Raw genomic sequence first — 14,042 nt, 5'->3', positions numbered from 1 at the left:
ATGAAAGCAGATGCCACAGGAGGTCAGAAAAGAAAGAAATCAGAGGTGGAGGGAAGAGAAATTTCTAGGGAGACAGCAAACCTTGGGCAAGCCTGAAAAGAAACCCTTGACTTTCAGCTATGTCTGTCTTTCCACTGGAATATAATATCAAGAAGGCTCCAAGTGTTTTGTTACCACCAATGTCTAGCACAGAGCTTGGCATATACTAGAAATTCAAAATATTTGGTCAATGAATGAAGTTTAGTTGTAATCAAGCAATTGTTTAAGAGATGATCAAGGTTCAACCTATTTGAGTTAGATAGTTTAAAGGGTAATAAGAAATGGGGCTGGATATATCAAGTGGGACTCTCATAGGGTAAAAAGAGAAAGCTGTGGAATGTCATGTTAGAACCTTCTAATCATCAGCCTAAGGTCCACTCAGGTTTCACTCCTTGAAACACCCAAGCAGAGGTTGAACTATCCGTCAGGGATATCCTAGTATGGATAAAGACAAATGCAGGACTTCCCTGGTGGCCCAGTGGTTAAGAATATGTCTGCCAATGCAGGGGACAAGGGTCCAGTCCTTGTCTGGGAAGACCCCACATGCTGCGGGCAACTAAGTCTGTGAGCTGCAACTACTGAAGTCTGTGAGCTCTATAGTCTGGGTTCTGCAGCAGGAGAAACCACGGCGATGAGAAACCTGCACAGCATAGCACCACAACTAGTGAGCAGCCCCCTGCTTGCCCCAACTGGAGAAGGCCCATGTGCGGCAACCAAGACCCAGCAGAGCCAAAAAAAAGACTGATGCAGACAACCCCTATAATGCATTCTAATTCTGCAATATATATGACAGAAGTTTAACTAAAGCTCAAGAGAGCTGAATAGTGAGACTCGGCCTTAAAAAGAAGGTTGGCATCAGTAAACCATGCACACAGTTGTTACTGTTCAGGTAAAGGGAAGTAATGGTCCAGTCTTAAAGATAACATGACAGCTGTTTTTTTTCAAATATATGAAAAATCATCATGAAGAAGAGTATATATTGTGTGTATAGAATTAAACTAATAGGTTGACGATAGAGGGAAAAAGATTTTCATTCAAATTCCATGTGTCTGTGAAATTCTAATAATTAAGAGCACCTTTGGGGTGGAATGGATGCTCTGACAAACAGTAGTAAGTTCCCAGTCCCTACAGGGGATACCAACAGAAGAGGCGTTTGGGTTCGCCAGGAGGTCACATCTCTCAGATGTTTTCCAACTCTTGAGACTTTAATGGTCTTTAAAAAGCCTATCTAAAATAAATCTGTTCAACTCTCTACCCACAAATGTCAAAACTGAGGGCCTGATAGGTTTAACAACTTAAATCGATGCCATACTGGCAAAGATAACAAAAATTCTCATCAGGATCACGGTATGATTTAAATGCATTTTTTCTAAAACCATGGAGTTCCCTGGTGGCTCAGACGGTAAAGCACCTTGCTTACAATGAAGGAGACCTGGGTTCGATCCCTGGGTCAGAAAGATCCTCTGGAGAAGGAAATGGCAATACACTCCAGTACTCTTGCCTGGAAAATCCCATGGACAGAGGAACATGGTGGGCTACGGTCCACTGGGTCGCAAAGAGTCGGACACGACTGAGCAACTTCACTTTCATTTTTCTCAAACCAAGCTGACTCAATGTGGTCTTCGACAAGGAGCTGCTATAGGTTCTTCAACAGGTAGCTGATATGCTTCAAGTGAGGTAAAGACAGACTGAAGGTCTGAAGAGCAATCAGTGGGTTACTATGGTAATTGGCAGAAATATCTCAAAGGAATGAATATGGTGACGTGGACATGGATGCTCCACCACCAGGGTGACCAAAAGAATACCAAACTGATATGGGAAAGTGAGAAGATGATGAGGTCATTCTGAGGAAGGTTAAGTTTAAGCTGATCACAGGACAATGCAAGTAAACACAGAAATATGTAGGTCAAGGTCCAAGGTCCAAGTTGAAAAACTGATTAGAAGCTATGAATAGATCAGCTCAGAGAGGGGAGGGGGAAATCTCTGCAGGAGAGGAGAGAGGGAGGAATACAGACAGAGAGGGAGATCAAGCCTACACAAGAGTACAAATATGAACACAACAGAGCAAACTGAACACTGCAGGCGGAAGGAATGGGTAAAAAGGTTGTGAGACAGGAATAAGCTTGGCATTAAACAAGAACAAGGTCTCTGTATCTGTAGCGGGAATGGATGACAGAAACGGCTTGCAGTCCCACTAACAACAAGATCTAGAAAAAGTACTAGACTTCTGACCTGGAGAAGCAAGCAGATCATGAAGTACCTTATAGGCTGTGGTGAGGAACATAATTAATTTTTATAATGAGAAAACTATCAAAAGTATTTATGGAAGAAAAAAAAACCCAGGAAGAAGATTCCAGGTTGGGTGAGTAGTTATCAGTGTCAAATATTGCAGAGTAATGAAGGGCAAATATTTGCGAAAAAGCTATTGAATTTGGTAAGCAAAAGGTCACTGGCACCCTCAAGAGGAGGAACAGTGGCAAGCAAGAAGCATTCCATGGTTCCTAAGATAGTCTCCAAGTTGGAATGGCTATTTTGGAAGTCAAAAGTCCTGCAGATGTATCAGGCTGTGTCTACCATGGCTGGATATCCTGACCTAATGATCTGAGGCTAATTTTCAGCAGTCTTGGCTGTGATGACACAGTATCAAAGGCATTAAAAATAACAGAACAGATCCAAAGGCCACAATTAATGATCCTTCAAGAGGGATCTCAACAGTGACCAGTTTTAAATATAGAAGAGTGAAATTCCTGATAGTGGATCTTTAGGTTTCTAGCTGCTTTCTGTAATTCCTAATAGACTTATGATGGGATTTTGATCCTTTCTTTGATTATATACTTTCCTTTCCACTATCCCTAAAGTCAATAACTAGGATAGTAACATTGACTTAAAGACTCCTTTAAATACATTATACATATTTTTTATACAAGGTCCTACTGTATAGCACAGGAAACTATATTCAATGTTCTATAATAAACCATAATGGAAAAGAGTATGAAAAAGACTGTATATGTGTGTGTGTATAACTGAATGACTTTGCTATACACCAGAAACTAACATTGTAAATTGGAAATTGCAAGCAGCAGTTTCCATATGCCAATATGATATTTTTAAGACCATGGTAAAATAAAAAGCCAGGGAAAATGTAGTTGAGTTTTCCACAAAACTAATTAAGATCATGGACTGAGGAACAAATGTACTAGGTTCAAGATCCAGCATCATCACTTATTAGCTAACCTTGGGCAAGTTATTTAATATTTCTTTACCCATTTCCTCATTTGTACACACAAAATACTACATTAGCTATATTAAATGCACAGGTTTGCCTTCCATTCTGGAATATGTTCTTCCTAGATTCTTTTGGTATTAAAGCATACTTTGTAACATGAAATAAAGCTGATATAATATGGTCCTTTTTTGTATTGTGTAATATCTTTTAGTGATTCCCTGTGCCTCCAAGGACAAAACTTTTTTAAGAGAAAAAATTAAGTCAGTCTCTAATCGTTTTTTAGAAGAAATTTTACCAGTCCATGAAATCTGAAACAATGGTTCTATAACAGAAGATAAAAATATATTTCTCTCACTTCCTCCAATTGTAAAAGAAAATAGTTTAAAAAATTAGATCCATTAGCCAAGAAGTTACTGCTCCTTAAAATTATATAAATATCATAATCAAGTATATCCTCCACTGAAAAGTCAAACGGAATTTACACAGATGTCCTAGAAATACTCACTCCCAACAGATAAAAAATTTAAAACATTTTGAGTTTCATACAACTGCAAGCCAACCCCAAAACAAGTAATAACACTTACCCTATACTCAAAATCTGCAAACTCCCTGCCCCCACGACCTCCTCTGAATCCACCACGAAATCCTCGAGGAGTGGTGAAGGCACTGCCTCGGCCACTGCCACGCCCTCGGCCACCACGGAAACCAAGACCCCCTCTGCCTCTGTACCCTCCACGGCCACGGTTTGGACGAAGTGGGATTCCAAATGTTTCTGCATTTAATCTTCTCTCTTCAGCCCAGGTTGGTCTCCGCTCTCTATTATGAGGACAAATAATCTTTAGTATATCAAGTTTTTTTTTTTTTGTAGTGTATCAACTTTTAAAGAACATTTGCCAGCAAGACTATGAGGCACTTAATTTCCAAACTGAGGCTAAATAATTCCTAAGCATCAAAAAAATCACAAACAACAACAACAAAAAAATCTACAAAAGTACCTCATCTAAGTCATCACAAGCTGTCCATGGCAATATGTTCCTATTATATTCTGTTATACTTCATGTGAAAGTCTGACTGGTACTGTTTATTGCAAATGCAGCTGATGATACAAAGAAACTGGATAGCCTCAATAAATGGGATTGGTAGTTGACTCTACCCTCCAATCAGCCTCAAAGGAAGAAAGGGAAAGGAAACCCTGCCTCAGGATGGGAGGGGATAAAGGGTTGATTCCCAAGATCCTACTAGGCTCCTGGTCCAACCTCTGGACCTGATGCCTAAAGCTTCTGAATCACTGCTGCTGGCCGACAGCCCAATCAGATTCAGCACCATCGCCATCCATGTCTAAACTGAAGCAGACAACCACCACTGGGTGGCACCAAAATGCAACAGAAGGCAGGCCTGAGCCAGGCAGCAGAAACTGCAACTCTGTTATGCTGAGTCCTCTAATCAACCAGTTTTCTGGCTTCATATTTACTGCAATAGAGCAGAGTTTTACTACATCAGCAAACTTCAACTGAACTACACTGTAGAGGGGTAAAGTAAAAGGTATTTAGATGTTAGACGAATGCTTCTATTTTAATTACTAATTTTCAAATGTGAATGTACCCTCAAACAAAAATAGATGATTATTTCTTCTTTTCCAAAAGTAATATCATTTAAAATTTTAGGATTATTTATCTTCTTTTATCAAAATATTAAAAAATTGTAGTCATTAGATTTTTTGGGGGGGTTGCACCACACAGCAAGTGGGATCTTAGTTCTCCAACCAGGGATCAAATCCATGCCCACTGGGAAACATGGATCCTTAACCACTGGACCATTAGGGAAGTCCCTAGGGACTTTTAAGTATTCATTACACTTTGTGAATTTATCAGGAATCACTTCACACTTCAACCTCCTAATTGCATAAGAGCAGCTTAAAAGACTGTACCTATTATCATCACAAGAAATATTATCAAAGAAGGATTTAGTTTTGTCATAATAGCAATTAGGTCCAAGTGGATCTTCTTCATCTGCATTTCCTTCACTGTTCTGGGTATCAACTCCTGAGTCTCCTTTATCTTCACCATTGACAGGCTTCTCCTGCTTCTCAAGTTTATCTTCTAAAAAAAAAAGAAAGGTACATACCATATAAGTCAAGATTTGGCCTAAATATCCATAATTCACATGGTCAGAAAAGAGTATTCTCTGAGGAGAAAAATAAAAACTCACCTTTCAATTTAAGTTTATTATGAAACTCTCTGTCAATTTCCTCCTTGTTAAATTGTGCATTTGCACTTTCAAAGTCAAAATCTTTCTCAAATTTCATTGGACCATCTCGTCGAATACCAAATCTTCCTCTGCCACCTCGATGACCCCCACGCCCTCTCCTTGGAGCTGAAGGAGCACTTGGAACTATATTAATAAAGAATAAGCTGGTTTAAAGCAGAAGCTATTATTATGGTCTTTATGGTCAACAACAGAAATGCTTATAAGTCTCTATATACCTGACTATATTTGTATTTTTTTAATATAAAAAGAGATGAAGTTTCACAAATAATTAATACGTAGTAGACTGAGAAGAAAGTGAAAGAAAGTGAAAGTCGCTCACTCGCAGCCAACACTGTAGACTATACCGTCATGGAATTCTCCAGGCCAGAATAATGGAGCGGGTAGTCGTTCCCTTCTCCAGGGGATCTTCCCAACCCAAGGATCGAACACAGGTCTCCCACACTGCAGGCGAATTCTTTACCAGCTGAGCTACCAGGGAAGCCCAAGAATACTGGAGTGGGAAGCCTATCCCTTCTCCAGGGGATTTTCCCGACCCAGGAATCAAACTGGGGTCTCCTACACTGCTGGCGGATTCTTTACCAGCTGAGCTACCAAGGGAGCCTCCCGAGACTGAAAAGAGTGCACATAAAATTTATAAATATGAAATTTATAAATGTCCTTAATGAAATTTATTCCTATGGGGTCTGTATTCAAACATGCTGCTGATACAGTATGGTAGTAGTGGTTTAGTTGCTAAGTCGTGTCCGGCTCCTGTGACCCCATGGACTGTAGTCCGCCAGGCTCCTCTGTCCATGGGGTTCTCCAGGCAAGAATACTGGAGTGGGTTGACATTTCCTTCTTGGGAGGATCTTCCCAACCCAGTGATTGAACCTGTGTCTCCCGCATTATAGGTAGATTCCCCACCAATTAAGTTAGGGCTGATACTGTATACAATCAAACAATTTGGGAGATTCCTGCACTACATTACTTTGTTCTGCTTATATCCCTAATACCTATGAAGTGTCAAATGTATACTGGGTTCTCAAAATTTAGGAAGCCTTTTATGGAAAAAAATCATAGAAACCAAGATTTACAGGGAGAAAAATAAATGAGCACATTAGCACAAACTGCAAGAGACCTCAAAAGACAAGAAGCACCAGATCTCAACCCCTCCAACCACTTCCTGCTTCACCTTTACGGTCTCTCTCTAAATAGATCCATATTATTCAAGTCTTCCTGTATCTATCCTTTCTTTACAATTTAATACAATAACAAGATTTATGAGGCATGGTAAAGCAATACCAAAGTAGCATAAATTACAGTGAAAACCTGAGAATCCAAATAAGAGGAACAGTTAAGAAAACAAAATTATAAGAGAAACATGGAATAGTATTTGACGAGTTAACAGAAAAATATGGGCTCCCCTGGTGGCTTAGAAGGTAAAGACTCTGCCTACAGTGCAGAAAACCTAGGTTTGATCCCTGGGTTGGGAAGATCCCCTGGAGAAGGGAATGACTACCCATTTCAGTATTCTTGCCTGGAAAATACCGAGGACAGAGGAGTCTGGTGGGCTACAGTCCACGGGGCCACAAAGAGTTGGACAGGGCTGAGTGACTTTTTTTCACTTTCAACAGAAAACTATAAAAGCAGGATGAATTCAATGATTATGTGAAATGTATAACACATAATGACTACACAGTAATAGACATCTCTGTGCTCACTAGTCTCTAAATAAAACTTTGCAGTTGTCCAAGTTTGAGAAAACAAACCACAAATATCCTCAGCAGTATAGCCAGACACTTAAATGTGGACAGGCAGGATGCTTAAATATTCAGCTTTACTACTGAAAATGTCTTGGCCACAAGCCAGCAAGTACAGCATGATATTTATGTTTTAAATTTTGAAAGGCAGCGAAAGATACTTTTATTTATTGTTTGACATGATTTATTTATTTGCTTGCTTATTTGGCTGTGCTGCATAGCTTGTGGGACCAGTTCCCTGAGCAGGGATTGAACCTGCGTCTGTGGCGGTCAGAGTGCAGAGTCCTAACCATTGGACTGCCAGGGAACTCCCTATTTATTTTTGTAACTGAAGTATAGTTGATTCACAATGTTGTTAGTTTCTGGTATATAGCAAAGTGATTCAGATAGACACACATTCCTTTTATATTAAAATATGAAATCTTCATGATTTATCATGCATGTTATCCTTGTGCAGAAGCCATGCTAATTGTTCCAATATTAGTATACGTGTTCCCAAAGTGAACACTACTTTACATGATTTTTGAATGATGGAAGCATAGCAATTATTTTATCTTGAGAAGAGAGGAGTTCTTTCATTTTTGCAAATTAAAAAAAAAAGTGAAACACAGTAAAACCAAACCCTAACTTCCGTTAATTCTATGGCACACAGCATAAATAAAAACACATATGAAAATGTACAGAAGAAATAGTGTTTTCTAGCTTTCTAAACTTGAAGATCATCTCCCAACTATTATGTAATTAAGTTGATCACACACTGCCTTTCTTTTTTAACTTGGAACAGTTTTAAATCATAATTTATTCTCTGCTAATGAATATGAAAATAATAAAATAGATGGATTTGGGGTATGTTACAGATTACCAAAAAGATCATGTATACAAGTATTAAGTCAATAATTATGAAAGAAAGTTAAACTTCTTGAATAATTACTTCAAAAAAAAAAAGGAGGACTTAATTTTAATGAGAAAACTCAAATTTTTAAGGTACAGATAATTTCATTTTTTAAAAAATTTATTTTATTGAAGTAGTTGATTTACAATGCTATGTTCACTTCTGCTAGTGATTCAGATATATATATATAAAATATATATAGTCTTTTTCATATCCTTTTCCATTATGGTTTACCACAGGATATTGAACACAGTTTCCAATGATTCCATTCTTTTCTCTTTTCTTTTTGGCTGCACCATGTGGCTTATAGGATTTTAGTTCCCAGAAGAGGGACTGAATCTAGGCCATGGCAGTGAAAGCACCAAGTGCTAACCCATGGACCACCAGTGAATTCTCGATTCCATTTTTAAAAACACAGAAAACAAAGAAAGCAATTTTATAATGCTAACATGACACAAAAACATAAAAAAATACAAAAGACAGTACAAAAGAGAAAGCCATTAAATATAAAATATAAAAATAAAAATATACCAATCTCACTAGCAGATATTTACGATTAAAAGACAACTGCTTACCAACAAGCAGGTTTTATTCCAGACATATAATGATGATTTAAAAAATATATTTTGAAACAATTAGATTAAAAAATGAAAAAAGTAGTACAGAGTGTCCATCACCCAGCTTCCCCTCCAGCAGTAACATCTTGATTATCTATTGTACATTATTAAAAACTGGGAAAAACGAGGACACTGGCACAATATAATTAACTACACTAAGATCTCACAGTCAGATCTCAACAGTTTTGCGTGTACTCATTTTCTGGTAGGTCTTTAGGCACAGTTTTATGACCTTTGGCTACATACACAGATCCACAGCATCAGCACCATAATCAAGATAACACAATGAAACTCTCCTGTGCTACTCCTGTACAGCTACCAAACCTTGTTGTTCTTCTTTAAAAATAGTAATTACACATCATACATTTCAAATGTTTAACTGATAAGCATAGGATTAGACTTTCAGATCCAAGTAACTACTTACCCATTTGTCTCTTGCTATCATTTCTGAGTTGCTCATTTTCTGGTCTTGAGACTTTATGTACTTCAGCTATAGAATATACAGAAAGTGACAGTCAACTTGGGACACATAATCAAAAACTTCTGGAAAGTCAGAAATGGAAAAACAAACAAACCCAGAACAAAACCAAAAATCCATATAACCCCACCACCATCACTACTTTGTAGAATTTGAAAGACTGAATGAACATTCTCTCAAGTTCAGTTTAAACCTTCTAGGATTATTTCACATAAAGTAAATCTTTTTAATGAAAATAAGTTGAATGGAAGATGCTGACCGGTCAATCAAGAAATAGTAAACAGCTAAAGTTCTACCTCGCCTGTGCTCTTGATTCTCTATTGGTTTTTGGCTGGTAGATGGTAAAGGCCTGGTTGATACAGGGCTCCTTCTCCCAACAGGTGCTGGAGCAGGTAAGTGAGCCGAGGCGGTCTGTACTGCTTGTTCCATGGTTGGGCTTTTTCTCAAAGGGTCTAACTGAGGGCTTGAACGACCTAAAACGTAACCAAAAGATAAGAAACTACCCTAACCTTTGGGGGTTTCAAAATAATCTAGACCCTAAAAAAACATCTAGAGCTTTATTTCCATCAATTCAAATCCTTTGCATACTTTGGATCCACCTACTCATTAGACCAGAGCTTAAAACTGTTTATCTTTTAGTGGGCTGGTCACTTAACTACTGTAAAAAAAAGAAGAAAAAAAAGTAAGAATAAATCCCACCCAAACAAACAAAAAACTGTGAAAACTGAATCTGTATTTCTACTCAGTAGAATAAGGTTTAACTTTTGCGGATGGAACAAAATTCCCCATGTATATTATCAAAGAGCATTTAGGCAGATCAGATGTAGGCTTTCCCCAACAACCACAATCACAAGATTATATTGACACTTTAGTCATTATTTTTAGAGGCTTTAACATTTTTAGTGTTTTCTGAAGATGTATCTAGAGTGATACACTTATATCTATAAGTGTTATAAAGGAAGTAAAGAAGTAGAAAGTACAGCAAAGTTCTTCAATACCTCAGGGGCTTGGGTAATTAATAGTAAAAGACCAGCAACAAATAAAACCTTCAGATAATTACACAATAACTATACTCAATCTTTGCTATTTGAATGATCTCTAGGCAAGTTTTTGCTTAATATAGGTTTTGTACTTACAAATTCCATTTTTCCTTTTATGAGGTCAGAGCTTGGTCACAGTACGAACAGAAGAATGTAACACTGGGTGCTCCCATCATGCTTTTTGTCCCCTATGTTTGCTGTAAATCTCTGCTCAAGGTGCTCTCACATTCCATGGTATTGTACCAAAATAGCTTTTGCTTTAAAAAATTATGCTCACTTTTATGTAAAAGAAAAAAAAAAACATCCCAAATGTGCTGCAAATGTTACTATCCACCTGTGCTATATGCACAGGCTCCAAACTGGGGACCTGGCTGAGTGCTGATAGCACACTGGCTGCTGTGCACCAGGTGCTTCAGGTATTATTTATCAGTATCCTCCCCTGGTTTATGGTTATCTAAAGTATGCAACGACAAACGTGTGTCACTATTTCCAGCATGACATTAATGTCACAGTTCAGTCTGCCGTTAACAGAAACACTGTAATTTTCCCATTAATTATAATGGGAAATCATGGTACAAGTTTATGTAAGTTTGGACCTAAGAGAAAAATTTCTGTAATTATTTATCACCTTATAGAAGTATTTATTTGTTAAAATAAAGGTGATTTATTTATTGAACAAATGTTATGTTTTTTGAAAAGCTTGTTATTTAGGTAATTGTATCTTTAATCTCTATTTGTTTACTTAGTCACATCAGGTCTTAGCTGCGGCATGCAGGATCTTCAACGTGTCACGTGGGACCTTGTGGCACAGACTCTTGTAGCGCACGGGCTTAGCTGCTCCACAGCATGTGGGATCCTAGTTTCCTGACCAGGGATTGAACCTGTGTGCCCTGCAATGTTATATGGATTCTTAACCACTGGACCACCAGGGAAGTCCCTGTTTTTTTGGTAATTTTATGACAGTACATTAAATGATCTTATATAGAGGCTTCTCAGGTGATGCTAGTGATAAAGGACCCACCTGCCAATGCAGGAGATATAAGAGACATAGGGTTCAATCCTTAGGTTGGGAAGATCCCCTAGAGAAGGACATGCCAATCCAGTCTAGTATCATTGTCTGGAGAATCCCATAGACACAGGAGCCTTGCAGGCTATACAGTCCATAGGGTCGCAGAGTTAGATACAACTGAAGCGACTTAGCATACATGCAAACATAAAACTCAAAAGCTCTTATTATAAACACACTCTCTCAAGTTACCTTCATTCTTATCTTCCCAGTTACAAGAAAATTCTAGGTGTTAAAATTTGATAAATTTCAGAAATTTAGTTGGTGAAATTAAAATGCAGAACCCCAGGCCTCCTTTCTCATTGTTTCTTGTAAAAATTTTTTAAAAAAACATTTTAACCTATTTAAGACCTATTTTAGGCTGAAGTATGAGGGAAGAATTCTGGAGTTAACATTCCAAATGATCAGACAGTTATCTGCTAACAACATCATTTACTGGACAACAAGTCTTTCTCTACTAATTTAAAAACAGCATCCTTATCATATATTAATCACTTATTTATACTTGGATCTATTTCTGATTTTTGCTCCATTCATCTCTAAATTTATTCCTGCACTGCTTTATTTTATGTATACTTTATTAAGAGGTAAGCCCTATCTCATTACTTTTATTTTTAAAACATGTCTAGGTATATTTGCATGCTTTTAAGACAGTCTGTGTATGTGTTTTATTAGGTTCTCTTACGAAGTACAGTAAAGTTATTATGTGAAGTAAAGTCTTCCTAAAACTAAATCTTTGTATTTAGAGATAAGATATGCTTTTCTGATTATAGGCAACTTCTTTTATGTCCCTCTATTACATTTTCTTTCATCAGAGGCTGGTCATATTTATTATATATTTTCTATATAATTTCTATTTCTCATCATTGTGAACATCTTGTTTTATCCCCATCAATAATCAGTGGGTTAGGTTTTAGGACATCTATTGATTTTTGTACTTATTCTCTACATTTTAGCTTTAATTTAAGTCCCTTATTCGTTTTATTAGATTTTTCAGTGAATCTCAATTCCAAGAAGAAAGTTAGCATTGACAAATAATGCTAATTCTAGTATTCATACTTCTTTCTTTTTTCTGACATAGCTAAAAATTCCAGAACAATGCTGAGTAGGAATGAGATCCAGAGTTCTTTATTATGATTTTAATAAGAATCTTTCTGGTGCTTCAATATTAAGGTTAATGCTAGTTATTAATTAAGACAGCTAACATCAACTAAGCATGTTCCTTGTCAGGTACTATGCGAAGGGCACTACACACATTTTTAAAAAATTAACTCTTACAATAAGTCTATTAGTTTATCAGTAAGGTCCTATTTTACAGTACAGAAAATTAATGCTTAAAAAGATTAAGTATTTTCTCTCAGAAGGAAATCTTATGTTAAAATCTGCAAATAAATATGTTATTCCTGGGTAGTGAAATTGAGTATTTTTATTTTCTTCCTATGCTGAGTGTATTTCTTTCTTTAAAGATTTATTTTATTGAAGTACTCGCAAAGTTGTGTAATTTCTACTGTAAAGCAAAATGATTCAGTTATATACATAACACACACATTCTTTTTTCATGCTTTTTTTCTATTATGGTTTATCATGGGATATTAAATATAGTTCCCTGTGGTATACAGTACACTTAGTCTATTTCTAATTTATTAATACTTACAAGAAATCTTCAGATTGTTAACAAATTAAAAATTAAGTTATTTTAAGTTAATATGACTAAAAGTACCTACAACTATTTCAAAATATCTAAAGTGAGATACACAAGATTATGTTTAGCACTGGCTTGATTTTACCCTGAAGAGTTTTTGAAAATATTGTCCTGATTACAGCATATTTCTAAAATGACTTTATTTGAAAGTAAATATCCATATAAAGCTATGGGCCAGTATCAGCTATTTTAGCAGATAAAGAAAAGGAATCTTAGAATCACTGAAGGTTATGAGACTGGCTGGTAGAAAAACAAAATTAAAAACAAACGAAACAGGATCCTCTAAGAAGTTTATTAAAATGCACATCTCCAAGCTCCCAGGATTCTTATGTAGCAGTTCTCAGGATCTACACTTTAAAGAAGCATTCCAGATGAGATGATTTGGTTCTAGGTGGCCACACTGAGAGCCACTGCTCTAGATTATGAGGACGATAGGAAAGATGCCACAGCCTAAGGAAGAGCTTGTTTCCTCAGCTACTATTTCAGATTCACAGAGAATTCATCCTCAGTGGTGAGTCTGAGACTAACCTATAATATTTAAGTGTTATATACAAGTACATATTATATATGGCTCAGCCAGTAAAGAATCTGCCTGCTATACAGGAGACTCGGGTTAGACCGTGGGTCAGGAGGATCCCATAGAGAAGGAAATGGCAACCCATTCCAGTATTCATGCCTGGAAAATCCCATGGATAGAGGAGTCTGGTGGGTTACAGTCCATGGGATCACAAGAGTCAGACATGACTTAGTGACTCAACCACCATATACAAACAATATAATTGCTTCGTTAGGGGAAAAAAAAAATTCAAACAGTGTTCACCATTTTCGTTTTATGATCTAAGAATTATGAAAAGTCTAAACAGTGGAAGTCATTCAATAATATACTTATTGGGATAACAATTTAAAAAGAGCTAAATAGAAATTATACACATGATTTACAAGCTGCAAAAGCTCTTCCGTTCAAAGAAAGACAAA

The 14,042-nt window shown here is 36.9% G+C and overlaps 1 protein-coding gene and 1 pseudogene across 12 annotated transcripts in view; both read right to left on the bottom strand.

The window, feature by feature from the left end:
• Positions 1 to 14,042, bottom strand: part of LSM14A (LSM14A mRNA processing body assembly factor) — a 53,297-nt gene that overhangs the window by 4,033 nt on the left and 35,222 nt on the right. For 5 of the 12 annotated variants that reach the window (XM_068993431.1, XM_068993433.1, XM_068993432.1 and 2 more), the window contains exons 5-9: positions 9,556 to 9,732; positions 9,206 to 9,271; positions 5,474 to 5,656; positions 5,193 to 5,364; positions 3,850 to 4,081 (exon numbers count right to left, since the gene is read on the bottom strand). In XM_068993431.1, the coding sequence (XP_068849532.1) occupies positions 3,850 to 4,081; positions 5,193 to 5,364; positions 5,474 to 5,656; positions 9,206 to 9,271; positions 9,556 to 9,732 (830 nt within the window). Of the gene's footprint in view, positions 1 to 3,849; positions 4,082 to 5,192; positions 5,365 to 5,473; positions 5,657 to 9,201; positions 9,272 to 9,555; positions 9,733 to 14,042 lie in introns of all 12 variants that reach the window. The other 7 variants (XM_068993439.1, XM_068993438.1, XM_068993437.1 and 4 more) reach the window with 5 other exon arrangements.
• On the bottom strand, positions 7,684 to 7,780 carry LOC138097294 (U6 spliceosomal RNA; annotated as a pseudogene).

This window comes from Capricornis sumatraensis, chromosome 20 (genome assembly GCF_032405125.1).
Source record: "Capricornis sumatraensis isolate serow.1 chromosome 20, serow.2, whole genome shotgun sequence".
Taxonomy (NCBI): Eukaryota; Metazoa; Chordata; class Mammalia; order Artiodactyla; family Bovidae; genus Capricornis; species Capricornis sumatraensis.
This window is presented reverse-complemented; position numbering and strand designations above follow the sequence as displayed.